Source organism: Myodes glareolus, chromosome 6 (genome assembly GCF_982192425.1).
Source record: "Myodes glareolus chromosome 6, mMyoGla1.1, whole genome shotgun sequence".
Taxonomy (NCBI): domain Eukaryota; kingdom Metazoa; phylum Chordata; class Mammalia; order Rodentia; family Cricetidae; genus Myodes; species Myodes glareolus.
In genome coordinates this window covers 26854991-26875744 of record NC_142031.1, presented here as the reverse complement: position 1 = coordinate 26875744, position 20754 = coordinate 26854991, and the positions used below count along the sequence as shown (strand labels likewise).

The 20754-nt window shown below is 55.6% G+C and overlaps 1 protein-coding gene across 1 annotated transcript; it reads left to right on the top strand.

The window, feature by feature from the left end:
- The first annotated feature begins 2089 nt into the window (after positions 1 to 2089).
- Positions 2090 to 19658, top strand: Cyp26b1 (cytochrome P450 family 26 subfamily B member 1). The gene is given in 7 exon segments (XM_087907065.1): positions 2090 to 3166; positions 3168 to 3287; positions 6531 to 6755; positions 14008 to 14283; positions 14492 to 14647; positions 15824 to 16108; positions 16484 to 19658. Coding segments are annotated over 7 exon segments (1539 nt in total). The 5' UTR covers positions 2090 to 3082; the 3' UTR covers positions 16877 to 19658.
- Positions 19659 to 20754: the final 1096 nt, after the last annotated feature.

Below are 20754 nucleotides of genomic sequence, written 5' to 3'. Positions count from 1 at the left end.
AGGTTCAGTACCTGTTTCCATGCTGCCTCACTGTGTGCCTCTGTCTGCCTATGCCTGTGTCCCTCTGCCCACAGGTAGATGGCCCGGTGGTGGGTTTTCCCGAAAGTCATTTCACCTGTTTCATCAGGCAAAACGGAAGATGGTACTTCTGGGAACCTGGCCATATTCTTAGGGTACCTCAAGACAGCAAGGCCCCCCGAAATTTCCCCAACCAAACTCTGCCACCATGCCAGAGAGATTGGCATACTGCTGGCCAAGCAATCCTGTAAAATAAAATTTCCCCTACGTGGACACCCCCCAGCTCTCTTATTTCTGGGGCTATGTGGTCCTGATAGAATTTACTGAGTGTCCAAGTTCCAACTGTTCTGTGGGGTGGACAGCCTAGGGATTTTTAAACTGGACCTCTAGGAATGCCTTTAAATTGACTGGAGCTGGTGTTTGGCTAGGAAAAGACAATTAGTGAAGGAAGCTGGGACGGTGTCCCCTGCAGATGTAGTACTGCAACTATCCACCAGGTGGGGTTCCAGGGCAAAGAGTGAGCGTGAGCTGCCCCAGCACTAGGAGCTAGAGCGGAGCTTGCCTAGCTCTGCACGCCCGCCGCCCGCCGCGTCTGAGTAGACAGCGCTCTCCTAGCAGCTCAGGAGCGCGCGTCTTAGCGGCTTTAGCGCATTTTCTGCTAGTGAACTCTAAAGCAGATCAAGTACTGGATACAGGGGACGATTAACAGGGAAGGGTGGGTTAGTTTTCATTACAAGCCCAGCACTAAGCCGCAGTTGGGGTGTCTAGGATGATTTATCATTATTTTCTCTGGGAGTGCGAGAGTGGAACGAGAGGACAAGAGGACTGGGGAAAAACTCGAGGCACGGGACAGGCTACTCAGGCAGATGTCTGGGCTGGTGTGCACAGCTCCGTCCCAGGCTCTCAGGAGAGGTCATGTAAAAGGCAGATCCATGGATGCGCAGACACAAGAAAAGACTTCCAACTCTCCACCAACGTCGGGTCGACGCCAGGCGGGAGCACACGCAGGTGCGGCCTGGAGCCACGATCACACATCTCACAGACTCACGCTCTGGGCTCCCTGTGGCCGGCTCTGAGAAGGTGACTAGGATCACAGACATGTTTACTTATTCAAACGTATCAATGAACGTTTGTACAGGCCTCCTGGTTGCAGGGACCACCGCATTTATCTCAGGCACTGGACATTTTCCTGCATCAGTATTGAAGTAAGTTAGGACAATGCTGTCTGCTGACTTGTAACTACAGAATGCGGGGGGGGGGGCGACTGGGGGGGGGGGAGTCTCGTCGGAGGTGTTGGAGGAGTTCAGCGTCAGTAGCCCGGGACAGACACAAGACTGGTGACTCTCCAGGCCTTCTATGGTAAGAGACATGTGGATCTTGACAACTGAGGTTTGGAGAAGCAAAGATTAGGAATAAGGACCCTGGCTAGAGGCAATTGGGAGAGAATGACACCTACATGGTACTTGCAGTCTGTGGGGACCCGCGGAATCCCGCAGGATAGGCTACCGGTAGACTTCTGGCAAGCCCCAATCGATGGGGGCGTCCGACAAGGGCCTTCCACGAGAAGACTGCCGGAAGCTGGAGGATGGGTTCGGGGACCCAGGAGGGAGAAAAAGCGGGAGCGAAGTAGCTTAGTAGCCAAAGGGACACCAAGAGAGTGCGCACCGCGCGCGCTCCCGTGTCTGGTGTGTGTGTGTGTGTGTGTGTGTGTGTGTGTGTGTGTGTAGTGTGCGCGTGCGCGTGCGTGTGTTCGCGAGCGCAGGAGTGTGTGTGTGTGCACGCGCGCGGGGGCGTGTGTGTCTCATCTCATCCGTCCGTAGGTGCTGGACTCGGCTAGACACGGGCAAGAAGGAAAAGAAGGCGCGAGGTGAACTGAGTTTGATCCTGAGGCGCCTACAAGTGGGTCCCCGGCGGGCGGCGGGCGGGGCGGCTGGGCGGGAGGCCGGCGGGAGCTCACACGCTCGGCAGCCGGCCGGCCTCTCACCACGCCTCCCGCTTTGTGAGCGCGCCCAGGGGGGGAGCTGGCCGCAAGCCCACGGCGCGCCTCCCGCCTCTATATAAACACACGCATCGCCTTGCCTTGGATCAAATCAGATTGAGAGACGCTTTTCAAACCACCAGCCCTGAAGTCCTGCCTCCTGCTTTCCCCCTCTTTCATCCCTTTTTGCCGTTCTTTCTTTCTTTTTCCCCCCTCCTCTCTTTTCTTTTCCCCTACAGCAACTCCAGAGCCGAGAGACTGCGTCCCGGGACAGACTGCCTTTTCTTAATTGATAGATAGCCGGGCTCGGGTTTTCCACCTCCTCCCCCCCAACCCCACCCCGCCTCACCCCTCCCGCCCGCCGCCGCCGCCCCAGCGCCCGCCTGGGGCTCTGTCGCCGGCTGCGTCCCTTCCCGGCTTCGGCCCGCCGACTCCGCACTCGCGCTCGGGCCAACTCGCCCGCCTCGCCCGTCTCCGGGTGCCGCGGCCGCTCCAGCCTCTGCACTCGTCTCATCTGGGGAGCCTTTTCCCAAGCCCCCAAAGTTTCTGGGTTCGTTGGAATTTTTGCATTCCGAATTTTTTTTCCTTTTTATGCACCTAGAAATTTTTGAAGGAATACTTTTGATAAATTGACCGCACTTTCCGCTAGCTCTCGGTTCCCCTTCTTTTTGCTCCCCTCGCTTTGAGCAGGGTGGGGGCTTCCGAGAGGCTTCTGGTGGATAAAGTTTTCCAAAGTTTTTCTAGTGTGATGGTTGGGGGGGAGAGCAGGCTCACCAGCTTGACTCAGCTGCGTCTCACCTCCCCAGAGCAGCCCTAAGCCCGCGTAAAGGGACAAACAAACAAACAAACAAACAAAGTTACACCTCGAGTCGCCTCGTGTCTCCTCTCTTCTTCCAGGAAATCTTTTTCCTCCCTCTCTTCGATCACCTCGCAGCCTTCAGACCCCTTCTCTGGGCCCCATCTCCTGGGTTTCGCCTGAGGGGTGCCAGGACCCCCGGCCGCAGCCTCCCCTCCCCCGTCACTCTAGTCCGGCCCTCCCCTCCCCCTTCGCGGCCCGCACAGCCAATCCCCCGAGCGGCCGCCAACATGCTCTTTGAGGGCTTGGAGCTGGTGTCGGCGCTGGCCACCCTCGCCGCGTGCCTGGTGTCCGTGACGCTGCTGCTGGCGGTTGTCGCAGCAGCTGTGGCAGCTGCGTTGGGCAGCTACCCGCGACAAGAGCTGCAAGCTGCCCATCCCCAAGGGCTCCATGGGATTCCCGCTCATCGGAGAGACCGGCCACTGGTTGCTACAGGTAAGCGCACTCTCGCCCAGCTGCTCCTGGAGTCCGCTAGCTACGGGTGCCCGGCCAGGGGGCGCCGGTAGTTCGGACACTCGGACGCTTGGACTCGCCGGTCCCCGCCCCGCCCCTCTCTGCCTCAGTAGGCGCCGCCTGGGTTTCCCCAGCTCGCCTGCAGCGCGGCTTGGAGTCCTCGGGTACCGGGCGAGCTAGTTCAGAGGGCTGATGATGGAGGAATTGGGAGCGTGAGGAGCAGAGAGGGCTCCCAAATGTGGTGCGCCTGGGCTACTGGCGCCGAAGTCTGGAGGGGTGTCTCTGTCTCTGAGTTCCAGTTTGTGTTAGCGTCCTGGGTATCTACCTAGACGCAGAGAGGTAAAGGAGAGGTGGCAGTTTGGAATAGCCCACACTAAGACCCGGGCAACATCCCGGCTCAGGTACAATTGGACTGCTATAAGGTGCTACTCACAACTCTGTGTGTGCGTGTGTGTGTACGCGTGTGCGCGCGCGTCTGTGTCTGTGTGTTATGGTGGGAGAGGAAAAAGGTAACCTAAGGGAAATTCGAAGCAAGAGAGCTGAGAGCTCTCAGCTTTCGGGGAAAAGGGTCTGTTTGCTTATTGGGTGGGGACAGTTTAGCAGAGGGAGACTGGGAGAGCTATGTAAGAAATCCAGAGTGTGCCTATGCAACTGGACGCCTCACAACTCCACTCTGGTGACAGTTGGGGCCAGGCTCGTTGAGGACCAGACCCAGGTAAGTAGCAGGCAGATTAACCTGGAGTTAACCTCGTCCAGTGCTAGACAATCGCTTTTGCAATTTGATACACCCCAGGGTTTTTGGGGGGGGGTGCACCTCTGGGGTAACAGCGGGAGGTGAGTTTGTCAGGCGGGTGATCGCATCACGGACGTTAGGGCAGCCTGAATATCCCTTAACAGACAACCCCAACCCCTCAAAAGGAGAAATGAAAGATGAGCGCGCTTGCGAGGGGACCTATGGGTTTAGACGTGCGAAAGCTTGGCTTGAAATTAATAGACGCGTGCAGTTAGTGCGCGTGGGCATACAGACACACACCACACAAACACACACACACACACACACACACCACTGCGCCCAGTCGGGGGCCGAGTGACAGGAGAGGAGTGGGTATGGAGGGGGCTTGAGAGATTCTCCCCCGCCCCCCCCCCCCCGGATTTCTCCATGCCTCACAGTAGGACCATCTCTTTGGAGGGTTGCTTGTCCAATTGGGTGGGTTCACTTCAACCAATTGGACGATCCTTAGAGACAAAATCTCTTTTGCCTGTTTCTTGTCTCCACATTTAAAGGGTTAACTGTGGCGGTGGTCCAGGCTTTAGCTGGGAATTTAGAAAATAAAATATCTCAAGTGGGCAACGGTTCCCGCCTGCTTAAGGCAAAGCCTCGGAATCATCGTTCCCATCCTGTTTCCTGACCTGCCCCTCCCCCATGTCCCTTGCCCTTTTTCTCAGTCCCACAAGGGCCCTTGCGGGTGTGGTGCAGCCGGCACAGAAGTCGGAGAGGCACCCTTCGCCAGGGCATCCGTGTCCCTGGGGGTCAGATCCCCCGGGGGTAGGGATCAGGGGTGCTTAAGGGGTTAAAGCGAACCCTCCGAATCCGGTGTTTTTTCGGAGTAATTTATCAGATTTTACGGGGGACCTCCAAGGGCTCTCGGTTTCCACTAAGCACCATCTAAACAGAGCCCAGGGCTAAAAATACATTTTTGTATAAATTGGACTCGCGGCCCGAACGGCCGCCCCTATGAAAGTCCTCTTTGTGAAGGCCGTGGAAACGGCGGACAAATAACTCTTTATTAAAGCCACAAAAAACGCACTTTAATTATAGTTAGGCAGATCAGAGGCGGGGGTGGGGGCGAGGCGGCGGCGACCTCGGAAAATTCACAACCCAACTTTTGTGTCGAAAGAAAAGAAAAACAGAGGAAAAGACGGGAGAGGAGAGACGGAGTGAGACCGACCGAGGGAGACTGCGCGGCAGACGAAGACGGGAACCCCGCTCGGTGCCCCCCTCTGCCGCCGCACCCCACCTCCGCCCGACTTCTCTTAAAGGAGCCGGCGCCATCTAAACCGGCGTCTGGATGAGGGCGTCCCCGACTCAGCCCCTCCAGGTGGCGCGGGGGTTCCCGGCTTGTTCCCTGTCGCGAGCCGGGACCAGAAGCATGTGGAAAAGCCATTAGGAATCTGGGTTCTGTAGTCACTTTTAGCATATGGGGCGTGTTCACTTCTAACTGGAGTATAGTTTCCCTTGGAGAAAGGAAAGTGGGGCAGGGGGCAACCTGGGAGAAGGGGAGCGTTCTGACTCCGGGTGGAGGGAGCCACGACGCGTCCCTGAGAGAGCAGGAGGCGGGAGCCCCGGCCACAGTTCTGCAGTCCGGCGCAGAGACTGGACAGGTGGCCCACAGCCTCTTTGCACCCTGTGCACCCTGGCGGGAGAAGGGTTAAGGCGGGCTGGGTGGCGAATGCTAAGAAGGTTTCCGGCACTACAGGCAGCTGGGCGCGGAGCGCTGGGATCGGTCAGGGCCCCGCGATCCAGTTACCTGCGCGGGTTACCGCGCCTCATCCCACCGCCCCTCAGAAGCACCTTCCAGGTGCTCCAATTCCAAATTTCAGGGCGGTGACAAAAGTTCGTCCCAGTTATTCCCAGGACAAATGTTTCAAGAGAGTCGTGGCTCAGGGCCCAAGACTCCACCCTGCGGAGCCCACGGAGGGCCACACCGGAGCAAAGAGGAAACTCCAACCCCCTTCTCTGGGGACAGCCTTCGGGCATGCACAACTCGCCGCTATAAATAATCTTTGGCCTGTGGCCACCCCGCGGGGTCTCGCCAGCCCGTGGCCTAGAGCCTGGAAATATTTATTCCGAGAGACTCTGCCGACCAGGGGTGGGGGAGCAGGCTCCAGCTTCAGGTTCAGCCGTCGGGGATACCCTTCCCCCCCCCCAAAAAAGCCCATTACCAAAAACAGCCTTCCGTGGGTGCCCCTGCATCTCAGTCCTCCCGCATTATTTATTACTCTTCAGGTCCCACTTCCCAGTCCTAATGCACGCTGTGAAAAATAAAACCCATAAGTGTGTGTGTGTGTGTGTGTGTGTGTGTGTGTGTGTGTGTGGTAAGTGTGCGCCTGTGTTGGATGTTGGGGGTGACAGGAACCGGATGGCCGGTGCCTAGGGTGGGGCTGGATGCAAGGGCATCAAAGATCCTCTGTGAGCCCTGAGAGGCTTCTGGTGTATTCCCGCAGGGTTCCGACTTCCAGTCGTCGCGCCGGGAGAAGTATGGCAACGTTTTCAAAACACACTTGCTTGGTCGGCCGCTGATCCGTGTGACCGGTGCGGAGAACGTGCGCAAGATCCTCCTGGGCGAACACCAGCTAGTGAGCACCGAATGGCCGCGGAGCGCACGTGTGCTACTGGGCCCCAACACGGTGGCAAATTCCATTGGCGACATCCACCGCAACAAGCGCAAGGTAAGAGCGCAGACCCTTGCCTTCCTCGGGTAAAGAGCACAGAAATCTGAGCTTTCCTGCCTACAGGGTTTTCTGCCCGAATCCGGGCTCGGCTTGGGCCTCTTCTTGATCCACGCTGATGCACCCTTTGGCCGGCTGGCCCACGGCACGGTGGGCACCACTAAAGTCAGTGGGGCCTGCCTGGATATGGTCTGAACAAAGCTTGTACGTGTGGGGTCTGCAGTGATGGATGCGGTTGCTCAGTGCGCCACAATACTGAAAAAAAGAAGGGGGCGGGGCGGCTGTTCCACCCTCCACTCCTCAATTCTATTTCTCAAAGTTTCCCCCAGCAAAACCCCAAAGACCAATCATGCTAAAAATCAAACCTGGCCGAGCAGCCACAGGTTGCCTGGAAGGCCATTCTGTCGTGTGTTGCAGGACCGGAGATACCCTGTGCGCAGCGGTCTCCTGACCTAGCCCGGGGAATAGGTTGGGTGGGCTTGGGGCCTCTGCCCTGGCTGGCACGCAGGCCGGTGGGGACGGGGAGGACAAGGGCTGGGAGAGCAGTCTAGGTGCGCTGAGGTTCAAAGCGCACCCAGCCTCCAGAAAGAGGAAGAGAAAGTGGGTGTTTATCCGGTGGATTTCCCGAGCTAGAGCAGAGACGCGCAGCAGGCGAGCCAGCGCGCAAGCAGCACGCCTCCCCGCCCCCTCCAGCTGCGCCGCCGCCACCGCTGGGCTGGGAGCGCGGGCGGCACGTGCTGTTTGAACTGCAGTAACCCGAAGGCTGAGCCGGCCGGCGGGCGGGCGGGGCGCCGGCCTTGGGCTGGAAGCCGCCAGAAGGGAGGCTGCAAGGCTCCTTCACTCTGTTTTTTCCATTGGGTCAGAGGACTTGTTCAGGTTTGGAACCTAAGAAGAAGAAAAGGGGGCCTCTTGCCTCGGGGAGGAGCACTGGAACAAGGAAACTGGTAGACGGGACCGCGGGGATCACGCCCTTTGCCAACAGCCCTACTGTTAGGTGGTCTGGGTAACTGGGGTGTCGTGGGAAATTCATTGATGCAGCTTCTGAGTTTTGATGTTCTCTGAACCGTCCCGTAAGAGTCGTTCTTCTTAGCAGACACAAAAGAAACACACACGCGTTCACGCACACGCGCGCACGCGCGCGCGCGCACACACACACACACACACACACACGAGAAAAAAAATCAAAGGAAGATGTGCAGGTCTCCCAAGAATTCTACATAAGGGCTTCTGAAGGCCTGATGGGGTGCCTGACGGGATGCTAGAAGCAGTTAACACAGCTTGCTGGCTAATGGGGGCGGGGCTGGGGGCAGTGGTTTTCCCCTTGAGTTTCTGAGACTCCATCAAGGCTTCTTTGCAAGGAGCTAAGAGAAAGAGAGATGCAATCTCTGGGAATCCAGCTCCAAGTTACTGTCTCCTCACTTCCCTTCAGAGGCTTGGTGCAGAGGGATCTCAGATTTAGATTGAGTGAGATTTGAACCCCCAGTCGTTACTTAGCCTGCAACATTAGCCTGCAGCACTACCAGGACCTGCTTACTGAGGCTGCAGGAAGTTGGGGTGGGGCAAGGTGCTGAGAGGAAGGAAGAAGTCTTGACCAGGGCCAGAGTGAGGCCCAGCTCCCGTCAGGGCTCTGGCTTTGGCCAGTGCCTTGGAAGCTCACCCTCTTACAACTCAGAGTTGCCCTCTGACCGGTGGGAAAGGCCTGGACATGAAAGGCCAAGGTCTGAGTCCATGTTATTCACCTGAAGCAAGGTGACAAGGGAGGGAACAAGACAGATGAATAGTGTGCCTGGGGAGGGGGGAGTCCCCTCTTCTGAGCTCCTGGTCTTTTTGCTCTTGGGGATAGAGTGGTCAGAGGCCAGAACATATTGACCCAAGCTCCAGAAACAAAATCCAGAGGGGGTTTTTATATGTGCGCTTGCTTTATGGTGGTCACATAGGTAGGATCCTTCTCAAGTCACCCTGAAGTGTGATCTGTGATCCTGTTTACTGAATTTCATAGGTACTAAGAAGTGGGGAGCTTGATCCTTGCCCTCCGGAAGTAGACCCTTATAGAAAGGACAAGAATTGAATACTCAGGGGCCATGTCTCTGAATGGCCATGTTGCCCTGAAGAGATAGGTCGGTTTTGGAGATGCAGAAGCCTGGAGGGCACCTTATGGCCAGAGCGAGGGTAATGCAGCTCACGTTACAGTGCGGGCCACGCCCCAGCCTGGTTAGGATGAATGTGCAGGAAGTGGGGCCCAGGTGTGCTGGGACATGGCTGGCTGAGAACTAGAAGAGTCACTGTTTCCATCGAGGTGGGTGACTACCCCTTCTCTGGGAGGTCTAACCAGATGTGTCGGGAGAGGGCTTCTCACAGGCATCCCTGCATGCACTCCACATGTTGGCCCTGGCTGCCCTGGTGGTCTAGGGCTAGCAGGGGTGGGACTGCCTGCAGAACTCCAGAGTGTCCCCCTAGTCTGATTGCATCATCTCTGGAAGCCAGGCCTCACGCTCCCTTCTTGTCTCTTCCTTTGAAACCCCTCCCAACCTGGGGCAGAGGATCCTATCTGACAGATTGTGCAGAGGGGCTGGCCTACTGCCCAAGAAGGATGGGTGGAGTCTGGCTGAGGAGGTAGGGGCAAGAAGTTGTAGGAGAGAAAAAGAAGGTAGTACTTCTGGAAGCCTCCTGCCCTCCAGCCACGTTTCTCTGTAGATGGAGCTGGGTCTTAGCACAGAGAGATAGGAGACCCAAGATCCCATGGAGTGCGAAGCCGGTTTCCTGTCCAGCAGGTGGGCAGAGCCCAGAGTGATCGATGATAATAGAATCATGGGGGAGGCCAGCCCCACTAGGCTCTGGATGCCTCTGGTTCGTCACACAGGCTGTAGCCATAGACATGTTCACATGGATCCAGGCTTGACTCAGGACAGAAGCTCCAAACTGCTTCCGGGTCCATAGGTAGGTAGGTAGCATAGTCAGACAGCCTAGCCGCAAGGGAACAAAGCCTTTGTCCTGCTAGACGAACCCTTTCATCCAGAAATTAAGGTAGCTCCAGCAAGTGGGCCCAGGGGCTGCCGAGGAGGCGGTGGCAGGAGTGGATTTCTTTGAAGGTCAGTGGGGGAGGAAGCCCAGGCCAGCTGCCAGGGCATCTGGGTGTGGGCACCTCCCTCTGCTTGCCCTTGTGCAGGGAAGCAGGCAAGGTGAGTGTGGGGGTTTCTGCTTCCTCTATTCCTCTCATTCTCTGTCCTTCCTCTGATGTCCCCTTGCATTTCCACTTTGTCCCTCTGATGGCCCCTCACCCTGCTAGCTTTGAAAAGCAAATGTGGCCTTGGTGTGGTGAGGGGAGGCTTGGCTGGAGTCTGCCCTGATGCCAGTCATCGTAGCCATCCTGGGCTCCCCAAGCCCGAAAGATTGGTGTGAACCAGGGACTTAAGGATCCTTACAGCAGGGTAAAGACTGTACTCTACCTTACAAAGTCCTTCCCTTGGCTCTCAGCTTTCCAAGGGGGTTTGGAGCTGGAAGATGGTAAGCAACTGGGCAGCCCATTGTTCCCTACCCTTCCAGTACTTTGGTTGGGGGCCTGTGGCAGAGTTTAGGTAGGAGGGTACCCACATGGGGAGACATGTGCAGGAAGGGTAGGGGGCTGCTTGGCTCACCCTGTATGACCAGAAGGGATGAGTGAGGACAGACGCAGGTGAAGGGGAGCTAGGTGGCCTTGCAGATGACTGGAGAATGACGCCCTCTTTGGTCCCCCTCCTTACTGGAATCCAAAGTACACACCTTGGCGCCGCCCCCATGCAGACCGCTGCCGGCCTTCCGTTATTCTTTCCACTCCACAGGCCGAGGCTCCGGTGGCTTGGCTGGGTGGCCTGCCTGGCCCCCACCCCTCCTGGGCAGCAGCTTCCATTCCTCCTCAGTTGAGTCACTGGTTTGGGCAGTGGGCTCCCTCTCAGGCCCTGCCCACTGCTGTGGCTGCCCATCGAGTTGCCCATCCACCTTCAACTGCTGACTGATCGGGCGGGTACTGCTCCCGTGGAGCTGTGGGATTTTACAAGGTCACACCCCCCCTCCCAGAGACACCAGATTAGAGGCGAGAGAAAGTCTGGCTGGGAGAGAAGACATCTGTAAGAACAATTAGAGAGGATTTAGGCTTGAACAAGCCGAGGTGAACACTCTAGGCTCTATGCAATCAAGTTCTATCCACAGGGAGAGAGACAGACAATGGAGGTAACTGTGTTACTGGAGAGATGGAAAGGGTCAGGGAATGTTCTTCAAGGACGTTTAGAATAGTCCTCCCGCCAGGCCTTGTGAGTCTATGGGGATTCTGAAGTCTCTTCTAAGATCCTCTGTCTTTGCCCTCCCTGCACCCATCCCTTGCCAAGTCCATACCTGCTGCTTGATCGGCAGAGCTGTGTTGGGGTTTGGCTGGTTCCCACACCTTTGTGTGGCTTTCTTGGCTTCATTCTGGGAATTCCCAGGGAAGACCCCATGAAACACAAGACAACCTGGCCACTGTGGTGCCTGTGGTCAGGGCCAGTGCTCCTGGGCCAGAACTGTCTTCATACTGAGCCGCTCCCAGGCACCTTCCCCTGTGCCCCAGGCCTGACCCCAGTGGCCAGCAGCCTCAGATCCAACAAGCTGATGGGGCCCAGGCCTCTCCCTGCCCTGGCAGGCAGCTCCTGCTGTCCTCCGCGGTGGCTGGTGGTTTCTGGGCTGCCCCGCTTTGGGAAGTGCCCGCCTTGTTAGCCCTGGGCACAGACCCAGAGATGTAGACCTGGCGTCCTCCCAGAACCTGGGAGGCCCCTGAATCTCTAGAGCAGCTGAACCAGAGGCAGGGCCATGGGCTTGGAGACTCTGAGCAAAGGCGCTGCTAGAATGCCTGCAACAGCCTCTGCTTGGTTCGCATGCCTGTGCTTTCTCCACCTTTCAAAGAGGAGCAGGAGGGAACTGGGGAGCATCTGGGTGGGAAGGGACTTAGAAGCATCTAGATGGACTCTTCAGAAAACCAATGGGGAAGCTAGATGCAGAGGCGTAGCCAGCTAGAGGCTGGTCTAGGCAAGAGCCTGGTCTTTCACTATTCTTCTTGGAGTTTCAGGGGGAGAGTGGCCATGGTTTCTGGCCTTTCTCAGTACCCATTCCCACTTGGGGACAAGTATAGACCCTCTCCCACAGAGTTCCTTGCTCAGCCCCAGACCCTCGTCTTTCTGGGTTGAGTCTGTCCTCTTAGACCCCTCAGGCCAGAGAAGTGATTCAGTTAGCTGTCGCTAGATGGCGCAGGGAATGTAACCTAAGGGGCACAAGGGGCTCACCCATTATTCCAGGGGTCCCCTCTCAGAAAGCCCTTCTTTAGTCAGCCTTTGGGGTAGCCTGTGCCGGCCCCCCAGGGCCTTGGTGCAGTGTGAAGTATGGGTGCCAGGCTGTCTCCACAGGGCTCAAGGGTCATTGGGCTGTGCTGCTGGGAAGGGCTTCTTCTTGAGAAAGTAGAATGGGTTCTAAGATGCTCTTGAAGACATCCCAGAGGTCTCTTGGGTAGGTCTTACCATCTTATGGATGGGGAAGTCAAAGCCTTGGGGTAGGCGTCATGATCCTAGACACACACTGACAAACTCCTTATTATAAGTTAGGCCTCTCTGGACGCCCAATTTGACCTTCCATACCATTTTCTTGCTGTATCCCGATGACTTGCTTGGCTTTGTCTGGTTCTGGTGATACTGTCCCTCCTGCCCATGCCATCTTTAGGCCCAGCTCTCCACTGGGCCATTTCCTACCCTATCCCATTTCCAGGAGCTTGCTGGTTCTCAGCCAGTGTGGCTTTGCTGTCCCCTCTTATCCCGTAGCTGTTTTGTCACCGTGAGTTTTCCTCTGGGGCCCCCCATTGTTTCCTGGAGACCCCACAGAGCTCTGTTCTTTGTAAAACCCTCTTTTGGTCTGTAGTCACTAATTGGACTCCTGAGGGTGAGAGCCCACTTTTCCATTCCCCATTAAGACCCCTTGGCCGAAGGCTGAACCTGCTGCTAAGAATACCAGGACAAGGGCTCCGGCATCCAATATAGTATTTCTCTGCAGCTGAAGCCCCCTGCCAGGAAATTCTCCAGAACCCCCCCAAACTGGAACAAGGTGTGGGTGACCTACAAGACCCCCTGTCACCCTTGTTCCTTTAGGCTGTTCCTTGGCAGTGAAACTGGCCTGGGCAGCATGGTCCTCTGGCCCTCACTGGCCTCCCTCCCCTCCCTCTGCCCACTGGGAATCGGGGAATGAAAGTGCTATTGTGTGAAGTGGCTGGGCCACTGAAGGGCCACCACTGTTATTTCTGCAAACCAGCCCTCCCATTAGCCATGCAGGGCACAGGCCAGGAAAATCTTACCTTTTCCTCCATTAGCTGACTGCAGGGGAAATTCTCACATTTACAGTTTGTGCGGTGGTTGTGTTTGGGGAGCAAACGGGAGGGCGGTGTGCTTGTGTGGTTTCATGCGCATGGGCGGGTGGGCGTCCTCCCTGCACTCTTCCTCTTTCCCCAGCTCTGGGGTGCCTCCTGCTCTGGATTCATGCGTGGGAATGTAAGTAGACCCACAGGCTGGGAGTAAATAAACAGACAGACACCCTCCCTCTCTTGGCCATCATGTGTGAAAACATGCTGGTGTTGGGGTGGAGGCAGGGCACTGCCCAGCCAATCAGGGGGATGGGTGCAAGGCCAGGAGATGGGAACAGGGACCCTTGATAGTCCTAGAAGATGTTCAGAATTAAAGGGTCTGCCTTTGCCATATCCTGGGGTAGAACACTATTGCCTCTAGGCCTGGCCACACAGTAGATGTTTGAATGGTTCAGCCTCTACACGTCCTAGAATCTCCATCCAATAGTCATTACCTGGGGACTGATGACAGTTTGGGTGCCTAGAAAGTCCTGTTTTCTATCTCGCTATAGGTTCTCTTGCTTGCCCATAGTGGAGCAGAGGAGAGCCATATATTTATTTCTTACATGTGCTATAAACAGACACTTGTGCCCCCCCCCCCCCCCCCCCGCCATCCTGACACTTCTGCCCTAGGTCCTAGGACAGAAGTGCGGAGTCCTTTGTGTGGCCAGGCCCTAGCCCCTGTGGTGGCCCAAGGCTTGGAGAGCCTTCCGCTCTCTCACAGATACAGGCGGTTGAGAGCTCAGTGCAGGGAACAGCACAAGGGGTCTGGGTTGGAGCCACCCTAAGGGGTCTTGGTAGGAGGAGTATGGGCAGCACTCCCCCTAGCTGCAGGTCCCTTACCACCTGCCTCTGGCCCTTCAGGTCTTCTCCAAGATCTTCAGTCATGAGGCACTAGAGAGCTACCTGCCCAAGATCCAGCTGGTCATCCAGGACACACTTAGAGCATGGAGTAGCCAGCCGGAGGCCATCAATGTATATCAGGAGGCCCAGCGACTAACCTTCCGAATGGCCGTGCGTGTGCTGCTGGGCTTCAGCATCCCCGAGGAGGACCTGGGCCACCTCTTTGAGGTTTACCAGCAGTTTGTGGATAATGTCTTCTCTCTTCCTCTGGACCTTCCCTTCAGTGGCTACCGAAGAGTGAGTATCCGATGCAGGCAAAGAGAGGGCACTGGACTGCCTTTGGGAGGGACATGCTGGACAGGGGCTGGGAGGGAGCACAGGACATAGGAACAGATAGGCCAGGGCAGAGGTGGCAATGGGATGGGTCTGGAGCCTTGCTTAGGTTCCGGACGCTTAGAGAGAGAGTCCTGCCTTCAGGAAGAGCTGATGATCCGCTTTCCCCTAGGGCATCCAAGCTCGGCAGATCCTTCAGAAGGGCCTCGAGAAGGCTATCCGTGAGAAGCTGCAGTGTACCCAGGGCAAAGACTACTCGGATGCCCTGGACATCCTCATTGAGAGCAGCAAGGAACATGGCAAGGAGATGACCATGCAGGAGCTGAAGGTGGGTGGGCGTGGAACTCCCTTGCTCACTTCCCTCACCCAGAGTTGGGGACTGCCTGGCTGCTTGGGCTCCAGCCAGCCTTCTGAGCAGCAGTGGCAGTAGCTGCCTCAGTGGCACAGAGGCAGCAGAGTGGCGTCCTTGCTGTTGCTCTGAAGAATACCTGGGGCTGCTCTGTTCACCGTAGCACTTGGCTTGGGGCTGTGTGCACTATGTGCTGGGGTGGCTCTATCCTACCCCTATCCATCTCTATTGTTCTTAAGATGTTCTGGAACATTGATCCTTAGGCCTGCGAACCGACTGGCAGAGGCTTGATGGCATCTCCCATTGAGCTAGGTTACTCTTCAGTTCATTCCATGGTCCCGAGAAAATACACGCCCAGACTCTAGAGATGTTTGGCTTGTAATATGGACTCCCTGCTCTTACTGATTACCCAGTCGTTCTTGGTACTCTTGTCCATTCCATTGCTTGAACACAGCTGGGCCTCTGTCTTCGGTCCTGCAGGAAGAGTCCTGTCTATGGGACTCTTCCACTTGGGAAGGTTTGTTCATTCCCAGCCCACACCCCCATTCTACACCCCTTTACTTGGTATCTAGACTTCTCCCAGGAAGCTGGGGAGAAGCTGCTGTAGCCTCATTAGCAAATACTCAGACCTTGGGATGATGGAACCTCTGGGTTCCTCTGCAGTCCCTCCTGGGTTCTCCTGGCTGCTGCATTGTGCTGCTTCTAGATCCTGCCTGCCCATCTGACCACTTCTTCTGGTGATGGAGGAAGAAATTGGGGGGATAGATACCTAGTTACCCATCACACACACACACACACACACACACACACACACACACACACACACAAAATGCAGAGTCCCTACAGCATGTCCTTTTTCTTCCCTTAAGCTCACTGCACTGAGCAGCCCTGCTGGTGCTGGCCATGAGTCCCAGCACCAAGCAAAAAGTGACCTTAAGCTCTGGGGCCAGCAGGCCTATGTCCTGCCCTAAGTCATAGCAATGTGTTTCCAGCCAGGCTGGGGGTCAAGCTGCGACCCCCATGAGCCTTTTGAGAATAAAACTGAGAACAAAAGTATTAGCTGCCGGAAGGTACGGCCCAGTGCAGAGAAAGCTAGCTGTGTAGGTTAACCTGTGTGGCAAATAACACAGAATGCCTATCTCTCTGTTGCCCCAGGATGGTACCCTGGAGCTGATCTTCGCGGCCTATGCCACCACAGCCAGTGCTAGCACATCCTTGATCATGCAGCTGCTGAAGCACCCTGCTGTGCTGGAGAAACTGCGGGAGGAACTGCGGGCCCAGGGCCTGCTACATGGTGGTGGCTGCCCCTGCGAGGGCACCCTGCGCCTAGACACACTCAGCGGCCTGCGTTACCTGGACTGCGTTATCAAGGAAGTCATGAGGCTCTTCACACCCATCTCTGGTGGCTACCGTACTGTGCTGCAGACCTTCGAACTGGATGTGAGGCTGGGCTCCAGTGACCGTGGTAGTGGGGCGGCTGGGGCTTTGGCTAAATGCCAGGGAAAGGTGGCCTTCTTGGGGTCCTCAGCATGGTGGTGGGGGGCAGGAGGCAGGGAACGGTAGCTGATTCTAGTAGCTTTTAGGCTTGTGGGAGAGACCCCAAATGTAGAGCTGAATGAAGCCAACCTGTGTGTCACATGGGATACTGCTTGTGACCCATATGGAGACTTGAATTAACAAGTGTGGGGTGGGGGCGTGGGGAGTGGGAGGGCGTGCCTTTGGTCAGAGACAGGCCTCAAACAGCTAAGGATGAGGACAGGGAAGTGGGCCTCTTCTGGCTCTCACCACCGTACCCCCTGCTCCATCTCCCTCCAGGGTTTCCAGATCCCTAAGGGCTGGAGTGTCATGTATAGCATCCGAGACACTCACGACACAGCGCCTGTGTTCAAGGATGTGAACGTGTTTGACCCTGACCGCTTCAGCCAGGCCCGCAGCGAGGACAAGGATGGCCGCTTCCATTACCTCCCGTTTGGTGGTGGTGTGCGGACCTGCCTGGGCAAACACCTGGCCAAGCTGTTCCTGAAGGTGCTAGCGGTGGAACTGGCCAGCACCAGCCGCTTCGAGCTGGCCACCCGGACCTTCCCCCGCATCACTTTGGTGCCAGTCCTGCACCCTGTGGATGGCCTCAGTGTCAAGTTCTTTGGTCTGGACTCCAATCAGAATGAGATTCTGCCTGAGACAGAGGCCATGCTGAGTGCTACGGTGTAGCCTCACTCTGGTCTCAGCCCAGCCCAACAGAGGGGTCGGGGACAGAGACAGAAACCTGTGGGGTGAGGAGGGGGGCTGGGTAGGAGGCCAGCAGTCCCCCTATGTTGTCCTCCTCTGGCCTCTTCTCTGGCAAACCCTCCCCAAATACACAAGGGCCCCGCCCCCTCCTGCCTCCTGCTCTCTTGGATCTCCACTGCCCCCTAGCTTAGCTCCTGAGACAGGGCCAGGACCGGGCTCTGTGTGCCCATGACAGTGTTAGCACCAGTTGGCTGAGCCGCAGAGCAGAATATGCTATAGCCTCTGAACGCTCCCTCCTCTTACCCCCTTGTCTTTTTGTTGGTGGTCTGGTGGTTGTGAAGGCAGAAGGGAAGAAAAGAGGGGGAGCCCTTGGAGCACTCTTTGGCACCCTTCACCCTGCCTCCTTTCACTGCTCAAATGGTGTCCAGAACAGCATCTTGGGGATTCTTACCTAAGCTAACCTGGGCAGGGCAAGAGCTGCCGCCAGCCTTGAGGGTGCCCTGCACCAGCCTAACCAGTTTGGACATTTACCTATTGCTGCTATTTGTTCTCTCTTCTGACCTTGGGGTACTGGAGCCTATAGGCTTAATCCCCAGCATCTTTCTTGGTGGCCCTGGGCAGGCACACTGGCACTCCTCCCCTACGGGACCCACTGAGCCAGGTGGTTTTCGGCTACAGCTGGACCCCCAGCTGCCCACCCCTGCCCCCTAGCCCGTATTTATTCACTGACCTTGGCTACACTGAGGTCTGGAGCACACACCCCCACACATCTACCAGCCTCTGTTCTGGCTGTCCTTTTCAGGGTTTATGTGAGGCAAGAAGACAGGTCTCTGGTCTAACCCAGCTCCCCGGTGAGGGTTAATGCCAGAGTCAGACACCCAGTGTCTCTGCCTGGTGGTGGTTTTTATTACCTCCTCGCATCTGTCAAAGCCCTGGGCTTGTGCATCTGGGGGCCACCACTTCCTGTTCGCTCACTGCCTGCCCCAGTGCCAGCCACTCCCCAAGTGAGGATGTGTAAGGATACGGGTTCTCCTGAAGGGACTTCTTGCCTTCCCTTCCTTAACCCTCACTCTCTGCCTCTTTGCTCTTGGGAGAGTTCTCCACCCCACCCCCATCTAAACCCACCCCACCCCCATCTAAACCCACCCCACCCCCATGCCACTGTCTGCCAAGCCCAGCGCAGGGTGTGGGCAGAGATGAAAGCAAAGGGGTAAGGTGGAGAGAGAGCCCTCCCTCTGCAATGGCTCAGGCCCCAGGGGGTCTGGAGACACTGCAGGGGGGTTGCCATAGAAAGTCTTGGAGAAGAAGACCGGAAGGAGGAAGAGGACAGGCATATGTGAGATTTGTCAGAAGCGGTTCAGTTGCAGAGCAGCCAGTGAGGGCAACTGGGTGGAGGAGGAGGGGCTCCTGCCTCTGCCATTTTGAGAGCTGGCCACTCAGGATTCCTCCTGGGAAGGGTGTGGGGCTCTGGTGAGTCTCTAAGCAATTTTGTCTGTTTTCAGATTTCTATTTGCTTTTGTTTTCCATCCATTGTTTTGTATGTTACAAAGGCAGTGGGTCCTCTTCGCAAGAAAATAAAAACACAGAATGGCATCCCACATCAACCTGCCCCTAGATGGCCACTGTCATGTCTCACCAGCCACGCAGGGCTCTTCTGTAAACTGTGTTTCCCAGATGTTTCAGTGGTCTCCTGCATTTTCCTGACACAACCGACACAAACAAGAATATTAGCACAGATGTTAGCAGAAAAATTAATGTGGACTTAAAAATAAGTATGATCCCTCGATTTCCTTTCCCAGATCTGAAACAGACCAAAATGTGTAAAGACTCATCAAAGCGTATGACATAGGTGCATGCTGTCCCCCAAACCAGCTCAGTGCCTGGAAGATTCATTTTCCTGTGCACTAGCCCCGCTTGCCTGCAGCCATCCGTTTTGAACTGAAGATGTGAAGATGCATGCAGTAACCCTGGCCCTGGTGAGGGGCAGGGGCACTGGAGGGCCCCAGCAGGCTTCAGGGGTCTTCCCTTTTGGGGGGCCAGCCCAGGAGGTGTGGAGAAGGAGAAGCTGAGGGGGATCCCAGTGAGGGTGGTAGGAAGAAAAGACGATCTGCCTGGATGGGTCTCAAGGGTGACAGGCCAAGGGGCCTAGCCCAGGTGCCCTCTGTAGACGTGTCTGTTCCGTGTTCGTGTGTTTCATTGTGGTAGCATTAATGGGTGATGTACTCTCACATTCCTAACTATTGTAACTTGACATTAAAAAATTAAACCCCACAAAACTTCCTGCCACGAGCTTGCAGATTGAAGCACTTTCAAAGTTAGGCGCTGGCGTGTGCATTCTGGGCAACCATTTTGACCCTGCTCAGATTTCTATTATTTTATACACATTTTTTTCATAAATGTTATAATTTTGTGTCTGTCTTTATAAACTATTATAAGTACTATTTTTGTTATAATTCAAAATAGATATTTAGTATAAAGTTTTTGCTGTTAAATATTTGTTATTTAGTAAAATATGAATTGTTCTTTATTGTAAACATGGTTCAAAATATTAATATGTTTTTATCACAGTTGTTTTAATATTGAGAAAGCACTTGTGTGTTTCCTTTTGGTATGAGCTGGTGCCGCGTGTGTGTTTTACCTGTTGTGTGGTTTTGATGTGTATATAATATTCCATGTTACATATCACAACAATGAATGTCATGCATTTTGTGAAATACTCAATGTGGCTCTTTTATTGGCTTCCATAATAAACTGTGGGGACTCACCCTTGTCTCTGTTGGCTGTCTGGTCTCTTGTCCTTCAGACTCAGTAGGAGGTTCCTGGGGTTATTCATAGTTCATCAGCAATGCCCAAACCAACCTGTCAGGAAGTTCTAGACTGTGAATGGAGTTCTGCCCCACATTCCCACACATGGCAACGGCTGTGACGAGGTCTAGGACCTGATGGGGGAACTGGCAGCTGGAGGCCACACCCCTGCCAAGTGGGACTGTGATCAGGTATGCCAGGTTTTTGCACTGGAACCAATGACCCAAGGCTCATTCATCAGTTTGAGCAAGGATGGCTGGAATGTACAGCCATGGCAGGGACAGGAGGGGGTCCCTGTTTTGACCTCAGCCTCTTGCCCTTGCAGGTGATTTTCCAAATCTGTTTTATGGATATTATAGGATCTAGTACATTCCACAACCACCTATGCTTAGGAAATGGACCGAACAAAATAAACCAGGTTCCTGTACTGTAAGTTTTGAGCTCCAGGATGGTCATAGGGGTCAATATGCCACCAGACTACAGTGGTCTGCAAGCCAGTTTGATAGCTGAAATGTTCCACTTCCTAAGCTATTCCATAGTTGGACTGTCCCTGAGACCTGGGGGCAGTGCATGCAGAGGCATAGCCTGCAGGGCTGGGACAAGCAGTGCCCATAGGGGTTCTAAGGACCAGGGCTGTGGATATGGTGGAGGGTGCTAGGAGCCAGGACGCTCTGTTGGTGTTACTTCTGGTCCTCTTCTATCCTGGATGGCTGCTGCCAGGCTGGCCTGACAAAAGTCACTGTATGGTCACCTCAGTTCTTTCTAATAGTCTGACCAAGGCTCTGCCCAGGTCCAGGCACATGGGGACCCAGGCATGCTGGGGCATAGGCCTGCTGGGACACGGGGCTTGTTTGCCCACTCTAGATCCCAAAGCTGGCCACCCAGGCAGCTGATAATGGCACTAGGGCAAGGCAGCTACAGACCCTGGCCCCCTACTCTTCTGTATGGTGAATGCAGTCTCCCCACTTTCCTTCCCTGGGTTTGCTCACCCACTATCTTTTGCCTTTCTCAGAGTGGAAAAGGCAGGGGGAATCTTTTCCCACAAAAGCAGAATT